The 18,909-nt window shown below is 31.7% G+C and overlaps 1 protein-coding gene and 1 long non-coding RNA gene across 2 annotated transcripts; one reads left to right on the plus strand and one right to left on the minus strand.

The window, feature by feature from the left end:
* Positions 1-1,125: 1,125 nt before the first annotated feature.
* Positions 1,126-2,972, plus strand: LOC134241742 (uncharacterized). The gene is made up of 2 exons (XR_009986722.1): positions 1,126-1,290; positions 1,435-2,972. It is a non-coding gene; the product is annotated as an uncharacterized LOC134241742 (long non-coding RNA).
* A 401-nt stretch (positions 2,973-3,373) lies between these two features.
* On the minus strand, positions 3,374-18,897 carry LOC134241786 (uncharacterized). Its single transcript, XM_062723809.1, has 13 exons — positions 18,827-18,897; positions 17,694-17,810; positions 16,092-16,165; positions 14,498-14,569; positions 13,876-13,996; positions 13,274-13,347; positions 12,720-12,791; positions 8,634-8,757; positions 7,712-7,837; positions 7,048-7,139; positions 5,948-6,004; positions 5,537-5,765; positions 3,374-3,522 (listed from the first exon to the last, which is right to left on the minus strand). Exons 1-13 carry the CDS (start codon positions 18,861-18,863, stop codon positions 3,374-3,376), a joined length of 1,344 nt encoding a protein of 447 aa, XP_062579793.1. The 5' UTR covers positions 18,864-18,897.
* Positions 18,898-18,909: the final 12 nt, after the last annotated feature.

An 18,909-nucleotide genomic window follows, 5' to 3' on the forward strand; every position in this document is an offset into this window, starting at 1 on the left:
GTATCTTTTAAAAATCTGATGAGGAACCAATGAACAAGAAAAGTTGAAACGTTTGTGAGAGCATCAATACATTCTGAAGATACAAATTTGTACATAGTATGACACCACAGGACGGGCCATAACAGGGGGTCACGAAGTTCTGCATAGGGATATATAGGAATATCAGCGACAAGATTAATTATATTTTAAAATTAATAGATGTACTCACAGAAAGCGTACATTCAATGTTCCAATCATTGCAGCCCGGAGGACCGGGCTACTCTATACATACAAGTTTAAGTGTTGGTGTATGGGGATTGGGTCGGGAGTAGTTATTCAGAATTTAAGGTTTTCTTAACATTGAAATGATTGTTAATCAGATTGTTCTTTCCTTTATAAATCAGGAGATACATAATATATTTACTTCCATAAAGTGAATCTGTAAATATATATATGTTTTTCATATTTAAAATATATAGTTGCTTATCATTTACTATGGAAAAAATGACAGGTCCCTTTTTTAGAACATCGAATTTTACTTCTCGCATATAAACGTACTCTGCACAGTTCGCGTTTTATATTCGAAAATTGAAAATTAGAATATATTTTTGAATATAGTTGATGCATGTGTCTAACTTCAATTTATCTTTTATGCAGCAAACATTTAATTGAGGAATTGATCAAGTTTTAAAATAGTACCTTTTTTGTTTGATTTTTTATCCGATTATGAGTTTTCAAAATACAGTATTCGCCACTATCGTCTCCATCAATTAGACGCATGACTCCTCACACATATTTAAGTAGTTTGATGATCAAGACTTATTTCCATTGTTTACTTTATATACTTCCCGGGCGACAATTGATGGTTACATCAATGTTTTCTTGTTATCATTTGGAATAGGGCAGGGCAGCAACAGGGGGTCAATGTTTTCCGAAAGAGTATGATAAGAAATATCTCTAATTTTTTTTTTTTTTTTTGGGGGGGGGGGGGGGGGCGGATTGCTCAGCAATTAGTGGGCAGATTATATTAAATATTGTAAGAAACAATGAGCATATTATTTTCATAAAATATTAGAATTAGAGGATTGACGTTTTCTTTCTGTGTTATTAGACAGTAGCTCATATTTTCTTACTTTCACATTAAAGGGAAAGGAGAGAACCTGGAAAGTATACTAGATGCCTTTTCAACTAGTTCCAATAAATATCCAGCGTACAAGAATTTCGCAACTAGAGAAAAATCTTTTTATGGCTGTGATAGTAGTATGAAGAAGAGAGCTGGAGAATTTGCAAAAGATGGGTTCTTTTATGAAGGTATGTGACTTTTGTTCTAGCATTTGTTTCCCAACTAGCAACAGCTGACAAAATGATCAAATGTAAATTTAAGGATTGGTGAAGTTTTACAGATAAACTTTGCTGAAAGATATAAAACATTCTCAATTTTTTTTCTTTTTGTAGGTTATGATCGAGCAACATCATGTTTTAATTGTGGTTACTCCAAAAGCGACTGGACTGATTCGGACGATATTCACACAAAGCATTTACAATTAAACGAAAAATGTGACTTTATGAACTATGTGCAAAAATTTTAAAGACTTGAGTTCTGTTTGTATGCATAAATAACATGTAAGGAATTTTATATGTCTTGATGTTGGATCATACAGATTGGTGAGTTAGTACTTGAATGTATAACTCTTTGTAAGTACTGTAATATTGCAAAGTGTAAGGCGTTCATGTTAAATAAGTGCCCTACCAAAAATGTGCCAAAGTCAACTTGAAAGTAATTATATATGCTATACAATTATGTTGTAATTTGATTATGAAAAAGACGATTTGAAAAGCTGAAAAATTAAAATTTGTCTGGGGAATTTTTGTTTCGAAAAACTGTCTTCTTTCACGACATCGGTTTCTAAATGATGATTTCATGAATCTCGGGAATTGATTTACATATTGCAGTTCTAAAATATTTCTCTAGTAGAAACAGCACTTTTATACGGTTACAGGAATAATCTGTTACACCTAATATTTATATTTTTATCAGATAAAATTGTCACAATTTTCTTTCATTCATTAAAATTAGATCATCCTTCTTATTTTTTCCAAATTATTGCTGTCAACATTTTAATTACTTGAGATAAAAGATACTACAGAGATACATCTGTTTCATATTTGGATATTTTACTTGAAAAGGGCGTTAATAGTAATCTAATAACCAAGCTATATGATAAACATGATGACTTTACAATCATCAACTTCACGAAAATGCTGACTGACGTTTTCATACTAATTGTAAGTTCATTATTTAAACTCTGAATTGATGAGGGATTTTTCTGGTTTTTACCCGAACATGACATGGATCACACGGCGGGTGTGACCGGTTGGCAGGGGATGCTCATTCCTTCATGGCACCTTATCCCATCTCTGATGATTTGGAGGTCCTTGTCTGCTCTGCTCCTATTTTGTATTGTTTAATGCACATTTGATTTCAAACGAACAGACAAACGTTTATTTTGGTTAGATGTCTTTCCTTTTTTCTGATGTATTAGCTTATTGTTTTTTTGATGGAATGAACAAATGTTGTGTAGAATTTTATGTTGATTATCTTAAACTTACAAGCAGATCGCAAAGAATTTTCAAATGTTTGAAGTTAGTTGCCTGTTATTTTACGGAACTTTTTGTTAAAAGTACTTTGAACTAGGTTTGATTTTTATTGCAATGTATCCAATTTTGAAAAAGTTATGTTTTTGAACTGTAGAATGTTGTTTAGGTATAATTATTCTTTTTTAAAAAAATAAGATGGAGAGTGGTATACGCAAACTCCCAGAAAGATTGGAATCTTTTAAAATTTGAAAATTTTAGTGAACCAGCAATGGGAAAAATTTGAAAGCATGTGATAGATTATAGTTAGTTTCATTTCCTATGTATTTCATGTGCTTTAAATGTGATGTTTTGTAGTTTTCGGAATTGTAATAAAATACAGCTTTACTGCCACGTTAGCGGTATTTTGAATTAATTTGTTTGAAAGTTACCCTTGAAATTAAACTGCGTAAATGTAAAGACTAGACTTCTGTCCTCCTTTTTTCACAATTATTTTAGGATCACAGGATTCTTATTTTAATTTGACTAGACTGATCCTCCATTCAGTAGCATCCCCTGTTGTATAGAATGCTTATATTAATTGATAAGAGTAGATGAATGATCTATAATAATTACAAGGAACAAAATTGTTTTGGAAGTGGAAAATTATTTCATATGTTTAAGAATGTTACGTGGTTTTTTAAAGCTCTACCGGTTTAAGACAGCAAGTTATGAGTCGTCCATCCGTCTCTCTCCCTACATGTAGGGAATGTATTCCAATTTCAATATTTAAGACATCAAAAGAAAGATCATCATTGATTTATTTTATTGAGGGGGGACTCGCTCCATGTCCTGACCATGGCAGAGTGACCCATTTTGTGGAGTGAGGGGGCGTTCCTAGTGTGGCCCAATGGAATGCTGTTGTTGTTGCCTGGTTGTGAGGAATTGTTATGAATCCGGTAGTCCGTGCTGTAAGAGTTAATGAAAGATTTTTAATTTAAACATGAAAATTATCCAAACTATGTCAAGCATTCTGTAAACTGCACTTGGACACCATATTAAAAAATCTTAATTACCAATTAACTTATTAAGAAATTTCTCGATTAAGGTGAAATACACAGATAATGCAAAACTGGCTGAATTTTCCAAAGTGAAAGTATGTTCGAAAAATATTTAAGTAATTGTGAAACATTTTTGTCCATACATGTACATGTAGTTGGTCTATGCATTTTAGGATGCTGCTAAACATATAAAAGGACTTTGAGGGCCGACAACTTTTTCTCTGAGCTGACACTTGATATTTATGCGAGTTTCTTTTATACACCTGTCTTAAGACGGGACGTATTATGTTTTAGGCTTCGTGTCCGTCCGTCAGTCCGTCTGTCTGTTAGCTTTTCGTTTCCGGCTAATAACTTTAATACTATTAGTCCTAGGATTATCAAACTTTGTCATCTGATGCATCTTTGGTAGAAGGTGTGTTGCGCACAAAAAGTAGGTCGCTCTGACCTTTTATTAAGAAGTTATAGTCAAATATGGAAAAATCCTTTCCGGCCCATAACTAGAAAACTATAAGACTTACAATCATCAAACTTGGCCAGTTTATGCATCTTAGGTAGAATGTGTGTCGCAACCTATATCAAGGTCACTGTGACCTTTAATTTAAGTGAAATTAAAAAAAAATGTGTTTTTTTACTATTCATTTAAGCATCCCAAATAATGTAAGAGTATTGCACTGTCCTTATTAAAAAAAAGCGTTAAATCAAGAAAATACATGTACTTATTTTTTAAGCATATACTTGACAGCAATGCATAACAAATATAATGTATGTTAGAGAAATCCTACCTCTCCCTTGAGTGTAATTATCAAGCACTGGTCAAGAAGAATTTTGATAACAGAAAATTGCATGTCAGATTAGAGAGAAATTAATGAGTTTTGAGTGTGAGGATCTAACTGATAGAGCATTGGTGTTATCTATATCCCTGGGGTATTGGGCAGATGGGTAAGCCTGTTTGATTAAAAATAGCTCTTGTTGGCTAGCCTAAGTTTTAAAATATGATGAAAAGTAATTAAAACTAATTTGATATTGCGTAATAGACTAATCTGATTTTATATAATATTATCAATTTAAAAACTGATTTTATGGGGTGGGGTGGGGTGGAATCAGCATGTCCATATGAATTACATATTAAAACCTGTTGGACATTAAATCTCAACCCAAAAAAAAAATCTTTGAATATTTTATATGTTTTAGGAAAAAAATTATGGTAGATAGTGCACACCCATTCATCTCTTGGTAGTAATGAGCAGACAAACATTCAGTTAAAGATTAATTAATGAGTTCAATGTAGGAAAGCTAGCTGTCTCAATCACTCTGATCAAGCAGTCTTATCTGTATCCTTTGGGGATTAGACAGAAGAAGTGCTGGTCAGTTTATAGCATATGTTTTTGATGGTCAGCCTTTTCTTTTCAAAATTAATTTGGTATAGATTAAGGTGTTAAGACTAATTTGATATTGTTTAATATGGGCATTTAACAGGGTCTAACACAACCAACATAGAAATTTATTAATGATGTATTTTTATTATAATTAATGCCTACATGACACAGGGAATGGATAAATATTTGAAGGAATGGAAAAATCAAGGAAATCTTAGAATCAATGTTGATGTGATTTTCTTGCATGCTAAACTGTTCAAGAAAATTGTATTTTTTTTTTTTTGATTGGCGTATCATGCTGTGGCCTGGCACTTTATTTATTTATCGATCCATTTATATATATCATATATATTTAATATTCATTTCTTTCTAAAAACGATTTCTTTACAAAGTAGATCTAGATTCTATTTTAACAGCTTTAAAAAGAGCAGTGTGCATGTGTACATAACGTGCCACGCGACCATTGAAAATTAAAAGCATATTTTTTAAATCTTGGCGGAGATTGTGTAAAATGAATTGTCACTTGCAGTTATCATGTAAGCGCACCTGTTGTTGAACTCGTTGTTTTCTTCGTAATTGCTGACGTCAGTTCTCTTGTTGACGTCATTGTGCTCGAAGGTGACGTCATTTGTGTGGTAGTCGTAGGTGCCGTCATTTGTGTCGCTGTTGTAGGTGCCGTCATTTTTGTCGTTGTTGTAGTGGTAAGTGATCCAATAGTATTACAGAAATTATGTTTACAACACCGTTTGTGAACACCGTCGGCATCTGTACAAAACTGATGAAATATATCAAATTTTTGAAATAAAATTTAGGGAAAAAAATCCTAAATCAAATTACAAATGAATTTGATTATATACTATTGTGGTTTATAGATTTCAATAAATCAAATGTTAGGTGAGTGTCAATATCAAATATATAATTATCAGAAATATTTTTGAAACTATTAAGGGTACTCACTGTGTCGTTGAAGCAAGTCATCATTGAAATTCCATTAAATATTTCCACACCACATGACTAGCAATTATATATGAAAGCCATTTATTTAGGTCATTAATTTTTCTATTTTTTCTAATCAATCTGAATATCTCTCAAAAATTGTGTCAATGTATTATTTCACCTTAAAAGTTTTTCAATATCTGTAAAAAATGTAATTGAGATCTTTTGTCTTAATACATCCTTTAAAAATGAGGTATGTTCGATTAAACTGTGAAGTAATCATTGCAGACCGGAGGACCGGGCTGCTCTATACAAATAAGTTTAAGTGTTGGTATATCGGGATTGAGGTATGTGAAGATATTCAAAATTAAAGGTTTTCGAAACATTAAAAACATTGTTAATCAGAATGTTCTTTCCCTTTATAAATAACGAAATACAAATATATTTACTTCCATAGAGTGAATCTTTAAAAATATACATGTTTTTCATATTTAATAGATAAAGTTGCTTATCATTTATTATCGAAAAAACGACAGTTCCCTTATTTTAGAGCATCGAATTTTACTTATCGTGTAAAAACATGCTTAACACAGTTCGAGGTTTACAATGTCTATTCTTAAAGTGATATACATTTTTGAAAATAGGTGATGCATTTGTCTGGCTTCAATTTGTATTTTATGCAGCCAACATTTTATTGAGGAATATATTGAGAAAGATTGAAAGGGTGTCGTTTCTGTTCGATTTTCATCCGATCATAAGTTTTCAAAATATTCTCAACTATCGTCTCCATCATTTACACACATGTCTTTTTCACTTAAATCGAAGCGATTTGAGACTCATTTTCTATGTTTACTTTATTTATTTCCCGGGTGACAATTAATGGTTACATCAATGGTTTCTTGTCATGTTTATATGTTTGTTAGATGAATATCATTGTGCATGTATTTACTATAATGTATTCAAATAAGTGTACGTTTATGACTTTATGCTAATAAATGAAAGTCATAAAGTTATTGTTCTCTGTTGAACATAGCCATGGTATAAAATAACTCACAAATGCCTTTGATTGGTACTATCAATTCAAAGAAAACTCAGAAATGAATAGTTAAATAAATGGTTACCTGTGAATCTCTTGTACACACTGTGTTATTGTTCCGGGGACAGAGACTGTCGTCATGGACGCTTGATGAAAGGAAACATTTGTAGCAGTGAACTGGAAAAAAGAGGCTTAAATAAGTAGAAATATGTATCCCAATACATGTTAACAGATTAGGCAATCCGCATTATACAATCTTGTTCGAAAGAAAACTTCATTGTCCTAACAAAAACTTTAAATTGTGTATACTATAAATATATATTCAAAATTACAAAAAAAAAAATTCATTGAATTAGGATATGTTACATATTTCTTTATATTCCATATGATAAAAATCTCGCAGAATCTCGTTGAATTATGCAATGAAGATATGATGCCACCTTTTATCAGGAGAAGTAGCTGCTATTAGCATTGAAAAAAATCATTCTAGTGGAAATTTCTTTAATTACAGTGAGACAAGTGTTATCATACATGCACCGAGAGACGAATTCTGTGGCAAAATAGACAGGATTGTGGATTATAAATTGTAAAATAACACTTAAATTTATCAAAATAGGAAAGAAATTTCACGTAAGAATTTACAGTTTGACGGATTACACAAGTCTTGGATAAGACAATTTTCACTGTATATTTCAAATAATTTTCTGATCCACATTACTGAATAAATAAATGTTTTATAATTAACCTACTACATATATGACAGGTCTTAGGACAAAATATGTTGGCGAAGTGATCGTCCAGACAGCGATCAGTGTGATTGACTTTTCTCAAAGCGTGACAAGCATGGCTGTCCACATCAACACAGTCTTCGGAATCTGTAAAAAGAATATAGTTTACACCGGGATTGTTTAACAAGCACATTGCAAGCATAATTGGGATAATTCAAACAGCATACTGTGCCTCAATACGGATCTATCATTTTTATCGCTTGTTTTTAAATCAATAACAATTTTCTGACTATATATATATTAATTTAAAAGAGTCTCTAAGATTATCAGCATTAGCATGGTCTAGAAGAACAGCTACATACATGTACAGATACCATCCACTTTATCTTTTCTCTACATTAACATGTATGCTTTTTTGTTCATATGCACTGGTCAATTTGAGAATTAAATTGAAGGACATGAAAATAATGTAAGTTTTACTAGGGATCTGATTTTTTCCCATATTCACATGTTTTTCTTCTTTTTAAAATAGATTTTTAGCATTCAATCACTGTTCTTTATCTTCATATTTTACATTAAGATTTGCTTTATTATAGTACATTCTTCTTAATAATGAGATTTAGCTTACAAAATGATTTAAAGAAATAAGTGCATGTACATGTAATGTTAAAAGAAAATTGAAATTCTAACCCATGTATGTGGGAGCGAATTAATCCTGAATTTTTAACACATTTGTATTATGCATTTGTCTTTACATGAATCTTAATAATTTTAATAATAATGATAATTTGGAATATATGTGAATGTGCTTTTTCGAATGGAGTTGAATATGTGATCTGTTAAATTTAATTTCTACAGGTGAATATATAGCTTTATTTTATATACTTACAGTAGGATTTATTTTTCTGTAGGTGTTTATATAGAAAAGTTTCAATTTACTCACTAAATGTAGGAGATTTGGTTTCTTCAGGTGTCAAGGAATTACATCTATCATGCTCACAGCAGTCTCCTCTAGCAGCAATAGAGCGCTGGTTTCCAAGACCATCATGACGAAATGCGTCACATTGCTGCGGTACAAAAGTTTTCCATACATTTCATGTATCATATGTACATGTACGTACAGTAAAAATTGTTTGTCGTTTGAGTAAAGAAAGTAAATTAAACAAATAACTGTTAAAAAACTTTTGGTCAGATCATTATAATTATTTTTAGAAAAAGATAATTCCCTGTATATAAAACTATACTTCTTCATACATGTACACTTTGCAACTTCTTTTGTTATACCCTTATAAATAACTTTCTATATATTTATTACTAATAAAAAGTCCAACAAAAGAAATGTTTATTACATAGGTCTAACAATTTCACTGTTGACGATTAATCATCGTTCAATATCGACGACATGGAAATAGCCGAAGTTAAGAGCTGTAAGAGTTGTTGCTACTAGTAAGGAAGAAGGGAAGAGTGTATGTTTTGTGATGGTGTCAGGTCATTTCTCTCTAAAATTTTTTCTCTCCCAGGTTATTTCTCTCTCCTACCATTTCACGGTAGGTCATTTCACGGTAGGTCATTTCTCTCTCCTACCTGGGTCATTTCACCCCATTTTTAATCTAGTCTTTTATACAGTAATTATTTACATATCCATTCTTGTGTTATTAACTTTTGTCTTGTAAAATAAATTAATATTATCAATTGATGACCAATAAAATTCGAACGAGAGAATGTGTCGGAATTTTATTTTATGGGAAAATATATTTGATATTAATGAAAATAAATTTTATACCATTGTCCAGCTCTTGCTTCGTAGATGCCTGCTCTGTTAAGGGAAATAATTTTGAAAGAAAAAATTAAACTCAATTAAAATTAATTAATTTGTTAAAATAATTAATTTTTACCATAGCCGATGATGAATTTTTGTCTATAATAGCTGAATATTATATAGATACTGATCAAACTCGAATCTTAGAAAAATAATACAAAAAAAAATGATTGAGTTTGTTTGGCGATACAAATACGTTGGAATGAAAAAAATAAAACATTTTTATTTTATAATATGTCAATTTTGATCTTAAGAGAGAAAAGGGAGAAAATACCCATGACATAAAATAATAGCTGCAGAACTGTAGCTCTCCGAAAAGAAATATATTGACAGACTGGTTCAATACATTTTCTTTTTGGAAAACTACAGTTCTGCAGCTAAAAACAGATAATTTTTAGAAAACAAAGGATACTTCAAAATATATATTATGAAACCAGATTCACAAGTAAAAGTATGTAAATATTTACCAATATTTATTTTGAATAATTGTATATTATAAAATTTTTAATAATAAGAACGCGAAGAAAATATTGACGTAAAAATGCTATCAATATGAAAAAACCTTAAAATGCAATATTTTCAAGGTATACAAGATTAACAAAGTAGCCAAACCACATGAATTAATAAGAATGTAACAACGGAAAAAAATATTTCTTAAAAATGAATTATAAGACATCGAAAAGGAACTTACTCGGTGTGGCAATAGACACCTCCACAACTTCGCCGGAAATGGCTAGTAAATTTTAATATGTTTAAAGTACTAGTATATTACACCATTAAAACGATTCTTACATGTATGAATCTAATGTAAGAAAAATTATTTAAGCCCACCTCCCTTTTTAATGTAATGTAATCTGCTGTATTTACCACAATATTTTATGAAATAGAGAATAAATTATCAGGACTGTATAAAATGTTGTCAATCAGGACTAGTAATCTTGATACTCTCAATATCAAATAATCAATGTCAAATAATCTACTGTCTCTAAAAGTTTACATATTCTTGGATTCAATTTAAAAAAATCATCTCATTTTTATACGTATTTTATCCATGGCGTTCAGTTTCCATTGTTATACCAGAGATCATAAATTTTAAGTACAAACAAAAACATTCCAACTATAACACAAACTTGAACTAGCTTTTTGAAAAGGCAAAGACACATGACTCGATCTCATGTTAGCTAGAATGATCTTTCGACGTGTTCAATACTTCCGTTTTATTATCAAGGAGACATTCATGAGGTTTTTACATGTATGCACATACAGTGGAGCCTCATTCATCCGGACGCTTTGGTTCCTAGCCAATTTGTCCGGATATGTGAAGCGTTCGGATACCTGAATCACCAGTTAAACAAAACAATATAACATTTAAAAATTCCATCCCGATGAAAAAGAGTCCAGATACTAAAGCGCCCGGATATCCGGAGTCCGGATATCTGAAGGTCCACTGCATTTACGCAAGATAAAATAATGTAGAAAAATATTTGTAACAATCGGGACAATTTAAATTAAAAATCTATACATCAGTACATTAATTTTACGTTCTTACAATAAGCATGTTAATGTTGGAAGGGGGGGGGGGTAATTTGTGGGAAAAAATTTAAATCTAAAACGTTTAAATTGACTTGATTGTGAAAATGCATACATTTAGGATTAGTCATCTTGCCAAATACATGTAAATGAGTTTGTATTCAATGTAATAAAAAGTGGGAACAAATTCTTATTTATATAATAATCTGGCTGAACACATCTTTTTACAAGTTGACATTTTTTGTCTAAAGACTAAAGGAGCTTTTGTGTTGTCAATCTGTGAAATCGACAATTTACGGATAAACATATGCACCCAGCATGATGATAAAAAAAAACCTTGTAGGGTACCATAAAACCGCAAGACTGCAATTACAAATTCTAACATTTATTTATTTATTCCTGATGAAGACCATAAACGACAGATGACAGGACAATAAACAAATTCACCTGCAGTCTAATTGATAATGAATTTAATTAAAGAAAGAAGATTAAAATATAATATTTCTATTATCGCATTTAAAGTTATTCTATATTCCATTATTGCTGCAGAACTGTAGCTCTCCGATTTTTTTTTTTTTTTTTTTGGATAGACCGCACTGTCAATACATATTTTTCAGAGAGCTACAGTTCTGCAACTAATTCCATTGATTTAAACAATATCTATTCAGTAAACTGAATAGATTGGGCAACAGGCTTAAGCCTATAGATACCCTCTCATTCCATTATGTTTCCATTAGAAAGAAGTCTTAGGATTAATGAATAAGAATAAATAATCTTGTGACTCTGTATAAATTGATTAATTAATACAAAAAAAATAATAAATAAAGGAATGAATTAAATCATAAAAGAATTCTAAAAAAAAATAATTATTCAAATAAATGAGTGAATGCATAAATGCATTAAATTTAATGTTTAAATTCTGAATAATATAAACAATAAATGTGTGATGTCATAAATAAAATAAAAAATACATGTGTGAATTAATAGATAAATATATAAGATGAAATAAAATAAATAAAGTTAAATTCTGCATGGTAATTAACAAAACTTAATAAAATTAAACTTATTACACTATAATTTTTGTGTTGGAGTGAAATGACCTAGGTTGTGGAGAGAAATGACCTGGGTAATGGAGGGAAATGACCCAGGAGAGAGATGACCTAGGCGGAAATGACCTAGGCGGAGCAGGTACTGGGGAGAAATGACCCGGATTCTTTTGTGATAATTTTTGTGATTTAATAAAAATATAATTAATTCTGTTCTTTCTCAGCTATTGTTTTATTTCTTTCTGATTAATATCATAATTTTCCATATAAAGTAATTGATAATATATTGTGTATTGATTAAATCTTAAATGAGCACTGAAGGGTATAACAAAACAGTTACATGTATAGACTGGGATTGGTGCAACATATAATTTGTTGGACCTGAAGGTGAAAATGTTGTCCTCGGCCTCAATGGCCTGCCGTCCAACAAATCATATGTTGTCCTCATACCCAGTCAATAACATTTATAATATTTATAATATTTTAAGATATTGAATAGATTGAACGTGCCCTTTCGGAGTAAATTTATTTTAATGCACAAAATTATCGTAGCAAATGACGAAATAATAAGTAGACCTAACATTGTTTTCAGCTGCAAAAACATAAACTTGTTTATTCAGCCAAAATGACTTACATGGCGATCCATACAACCCAATCTGTACACCATTTTAAAATCAGCATTCAGGGCCTGGGTAACAACACATAGCTGAAATTAAAGTTAATATAAACATATGATTATATGGATATACTGTAACGAACATGTACATAATTCAAGTTCAAATGTCCACTCAAACAAAACAAAATCAGGAGCAGAGCAAACATGGACCTCTAAAACATCAGAGGTGGGATCAGGTGCCATGGCAGAATGAGCATTCCCTGCCAATTGGTTCATGATACTCAAATTCATTTTTAATTCATAAAGTAGATATAATTTATTTATATTTAATGGGTTTGTATAAATATCTACATATTTTTTTAATTAATCGGTTATATAAATATGAGAGTTGTTTGGTTTAATTTTTTTCTCAGATCCTAGTCTCACTTTGAATCTCGGTCTCACTTTTGATATCAGTCTCACTTTGATTTCAGTCTCACTTATTTTAAAGGGATTAATAGTGGAAAAGTGAGACTGAGATCATAATTAACTCGTCTAAGTTTTATGGCCCCCATATACCAGTTTTCCGCTACCTGATGAGGCTGACACTGAGTGGTCACATTACAGTCCCTAGGGTGAGTAGTTTCCGAACAGGAATAACACGTCACTGTAAGAAATATCGTGTAGGATCTATAAAACATTGGATCAGATTGAGTTATCTCTCATCAATTTTAAGATAATGGCAATTTTTTTAGGACAAGAAACAAAGTCTACTAACTGTCGAGAGTTTCATGTTGTATATGTACATAACCATGTGCATAACCATTATACTTATACATGTACATGTAATTCAAATTCTAGGCAAATAGATCCTTTTCAATTCTATTAAATACTTTAATATTAATTTTACTTTCTATCAACGTATCAAATTTTTATAGTTTCTTTGTTCATGTTGGTATATAAACAGAATAATGTATCCATCATGCTTATAGATGTACAAGTTAATCCTAATTCTAGGCAAATAAATCCTTTCCCATTCTCTGACATACTTCTTTTCTATCAACGTATCAAATATAGGTTAATACAAGTGGTGAAAACTTGATTATAGACCCTTCTATTATTGTAACGTTGCAATCGTTGGAGACAGAAAATATGTCAAATGTGTCTAATGTATCTAATACAAGCATCGTCTTACATGATGTTCTGTTTACAGTTTCCGGTTTCCGGTTATTACAGAGGGAGGTGTAACAGCAGTCCCCGGGAAGAACCGTGTTCCGCCGGCCAGACACATTGTCATGGACAAAAAGACTACAATTCTGGAAATATAGAGAAAATGGCATTCAATATAGAAACTCCAAGAATTGAATTTTGCTTCTTTGGAATTTTTTTAGTACATTCATCTCCCATTTTGTAAATTGATAAATTATTAGATATTTGGAGATAATAAATAGTATTCAAGCTCAGAAGTTCGTTAAACAATATGAATTTGGGAGCAGAGCGTCAGAGGTAATATATTTCTGACATAAAAAAATGGGGAATAAATGAAAAATTATATTATTACGTGTATATAATCATGATAATGGGAAAATTTCTAAAGGCAGGTCAAATTTAACGTTGAGGTGAGTTATCTTGCCCATGGATAATACCCGTGACAAAAAAAAAAGACAGTCAGGTGTAACAATTGCAAAGGGTATACCCAAGTACTGAAACTGCACATCGAAAATCTGAAATGATGAACTAGTAATGTATATTATATGCTTTTATTAGTTGTGTTTAGATTTTATCTAAGAACGCCGCCTAGTGGTGAAAAAACTTACCTCTTTCGGAAAACATCCTTGTCTATAAGTCATTCTAAAGGAAGAATCAAGAGCAGCGGTTATTACACATGCCTACAAAAAAGATGCAGAACTTAAACACCTTTTTAGACTTCCGTACAAGAAAAATTCAATCTTTAACAAAGTACGTGTGCTAGTAAAAGAAAAACACAATGATTGTACAAAATTGGCAAATTTTAACAATATTTTTCAAATAGAATACATAATTGTGTAATGCAATTATGTTTTTGACAGTTAAAAATATTTTACATTTTGATTTTCATAGTACTTGTAAACTGATTGTTACATGTACGAACCGAAAAATCTGTTGCAAAAAATGGAAAGAGTTTGGTGAACTACTTAAACTTCTGCGTAGATGCACACACATTTTAATAATACCTATTACTCTCATACTTTGATATGCCAAGAAAAAATATATTCAGAACCAATATGAAAACAAGATCTGTAAGTAACCTTAAAGAGCGTTTTCTTTTTTTAATGAATTGACACTCCTTCAATATCAGAAGCGTTATACAAGCCCTTAACACTCACTCATGGCCTACTTTATTGGAAGATTATATAAATCTCATGTTCGTATTTGGATGACGATACTTTGCGTGAGCTATTTGTATAAATCAAATTAAACACGTGTAGAATTGTTATTTATCAACGTTGGCGTTTATATTTATTAATTAGCACTACTAAAATCGAGGTCGTAGACTTCTATAACTGAAGCTGAACTGAGTGAAAACATCTTACATGTCTTAGGCGCTAGAATATATGAACATACTGTCTGGATAACTGTAGATCATTCTGTTACAATGAATACTGGCTTATCTCCATTTGTAACTACATGTGTTTTATTTTTCACTAAATGTAACATGCATAAATTCTCTTTCATGATTATCTTAATAAAATAAGGTGAAAATTATGAACAATGAAGTATCTGAAAAAAAAAATTTCAAAACTTCGTTAAGGGTAGGTATCTTTCTTCCAAGATCACGTCATTTACAAAAATGTTGATATTCATTGATATTGTTATCTGTATGACAGGCATCGATACCCAGTGGTACTCTTTTTTGTACTCAACACCCGTAAGCAAACATACTAAAAAATTAATTGCATATGATTTGACTGGTTACTGCACAGAGTCGGAATGGCAAACCAACGTACATATATGGAGCAGTATTTCTGAGAGGAACATTTTTATTCATTTATTTTTTTGTAATTTAAATGTCGATCGCAAACAAATCTAATCACAAGTGTATTTTCCTGATTTTTCAGGCTAATGTCCAATACGATTTTGTAAAAGGACTCCATCGTATACGTATAAGTACGCAACTAAACGAACATGTATTTTCAATACAGGAGATTCAATTTTCTGAGTTGTTGATTTGCATATTTTACTTCGATATTTCAGAGAGTTCGACCACATGCAATAAACAAAAGGCTGGATAACCGGTTCTTGTGGATATCCGGAGATGTACGACTAAGCAAATTGTATAACTTCACTGAAAGTCTTTGAGCTGAAACCAAAGCTATGGAAAAAAAATTACCAATTATAGAAAACACCCACATTTGATATCAAAGAGATTACCTCAGACTGCTGACAAGATGTTGTTTTGGTGCAGCTACCAGGATCGTGAATATCATGACAGTTGTGGCACGTCACTACAAAGAAGATGATAATATCAAAACGTGTAAAATAATAAACCAAACAACAATAAAACATGTGTACATAAACTGTATCACTTCTTAACATTTAGTTAATTGTAAGTTTTAAAAATGAAAAAAATTGATCGAAAATGCAACGTTGAGTGACAAAGATCTAACTCTGATAGGATCTTAAATTTGTTTTTACAAAAAAGTCATGCTTGTTGGATCCTCGGCTTTAGTATCAATACTGAATGTTTGTAAATCACAGTAGTAGGATCTATGGTTGTTTATAATACTTTGATAGTGAAAATCATACACTAACAGGATCTGAAGCTGTCGGGGGCAATACTGAGAGTAGCGTAATTTTTTCACTAATTGGGTACACAGCTTCCTGGAGTGTCAATCTTACACTGATAAAATTGCCAGTTGTTGGGGCAATACATGTACGTATAGTAGTGTAAATCTAACACTAATGCGATCAGCGTGCAGCTGTCGGGGCAACACTTACAGTAGGGTAAATCACATATTGGATCGCCAGCATTCGGAGCAACACTAACACTAAATGAAAAATATTACTCTAGTGGGACAAATAGTTATCGTTATAATACTTCAGTGATAGTCAATCTTGCATTGATGGGGAATACAGCTGTTGAGGCTATGCATAGAGTAGTGTAAATCTTACATTGATGGGATCTGCATCTGTCGGGGCAATATATTTAGAGTAGTGTAAATCTTACATTGATGGGTTCTGCATCTGTCGGGGCAATATATTTAGAGTAGTGTAAATCTTACATTGATGGGATCTGCATCTGTCGGGGCAATATATTTAGAGTAGTGTAAATCTTACATTGATGGGATCTGCATCTGTCGGGGCAATACATTTAGAGTAGTGTAAATCTTACATTGATGGGTTCTGCATCTGTCGGGGCAATGTATTTAGAGTAGTGTAAATCTTACATTGATGGGTTCTGCATCTGTCGGGGCAATATATTTAGAGTAGTGTAAATCTTACATTGATGGGTTCTGCATCTGTCGGGGCAAAATATTTAGAGTAGTGTGAATCTGACATTCATAGGATCTGTAGCTGTCGGGGCAATATCTAAAGTAGAGTAAATCTTTACAATGGTAGGATCTGCAGCTTTCGGGGCAATATATAGGGCAGTTTTAATTTAATATTGATGAAATCTGCAATTGTCGGGTCAATACAAAGAACAATGTAAATCTTACATTGATAGGATCTGCAACTATCGGGGCAATACTTACAGCAATGCAAATCTTACATTGATGGGATCTGCAACCGCCAGGGCAATGTTAAGAGCAATTTAAATCTTACATTGATGTGACATGCAACTGTCGGGGCAATATTTAGAGTTAAGTAAATATTACTTTTACGGGACCTACAGTTGTCGGGGCAATACTTAGAGCAATGTAAATCGTACATTAACAGAACCTGGAGCTGTCGGGGCAATATTGAATATAGTGTTCGTCTTACACTGATGAGATCTGCAGTGTCGGGACAATATTGAATTAAGGTGTATCTTACATTGATGAGACCTGCAGCTGTCGGGACAATATTTGGAGTAGTGTAAATCTTCACAAATCCTGGGAAACTCACGCACAAGGGCTGGACATCCGCTGTACTCAACACCAATGGAAATCCCTGAAAATATAGAGAAAGTGTCTTTTCAGCCTTTATCTGTCATAAGATTCTGAGCTATCCTTGAGTTCGTTCTTTTTCATCAATTGTTTTCATTGGTCGTCTTCCTGATTACTCGCCTATAAGTCGGTGTGTTTTTAAGCTTATACGTGTATTAGAGGGATTGAATCAAGTAAATACCAATCTTTTTATAAATCGCCTATAAGTCAGACCAAGAGTTTTTGACCAAAGATTGACTTTAAAAAAAACGACTTATAGGTGAGTATATAGGGTAGTTGAAAACATGTACATGTCACCTGGTAACTAAGTATTCACTGATTCATGTGTCATGCTGGAAATTTGACAAAGATTTGTCTTAATAACATCAAGGACTTTACATTCTTGTTGATAACGATGGAACGACTTATGCCCCACCTCTGTGCCGAGAGAGAACATTTAATTGGCTATTTACTACATCAGTTGACATTCGACCGAATTTCTATCCTATATGTTTATTTCAACAGTGAAGGAAATTGTAAATTTTAGATGATAATTAGGTAACTTAGGGAATGCCACGCCTTACTGAAAGTCCAAACTAAACTGAAAATGGTCCTATTTACTGACCATAGAGATACATATAAGCATGCAGAACATTTTACACGTAGGTACAGTATACACTTAATACAAAAAAACCCACTTTTTTTTGTTCAAAGCTTTCTGTTGTGTTATTAGAGACTTTAAACTATTTAGAAAATATAATAATCTAATTAAGTTTGGGAAAAGGAAAAAAATGAAATTTAATGAAAATTATGGATAATATAAAAGCTATGGATAATGTAACATGCTTCAAAGTACTGCACGTGTCATTCAGTCTTGGATATTTCGAGGACTCCTTAAGAAATGTGTACTATACACTGATTCCAGCGATACATGTTCATCATTGAAGATACAAATGTTAAGCGATGATGTCAATATTGTATATATATGTATATAAGGAAAACTAAATACCAGTAGCGAGTGCTATATAATCTAAAACCTACCTAAACAGTGGAGAATTAACAAAGTCAGGAACCACATAGTTATATACTTACACCTTAATCGTCATAAACACAGGTCAGTGAGT

Source organism: Saccostrea cucullata, unplaced genomic scaffold (assembly GCF_032062105.1).
Source record: "Saccostrea cucullata isolate Sc308-1 unplaced genomic scaffold, CSIRO_AGI_Scuc_v1 ctg5321, whole genome shotgun sequence".
Taxonomy (NCBI): domain Eukaryota; kingdom Metazoa; phylum Mollusca; class Bivalvia; order Ostreida; family Ostreidae; genus Saccostrea; species Saccostrea cuccullata.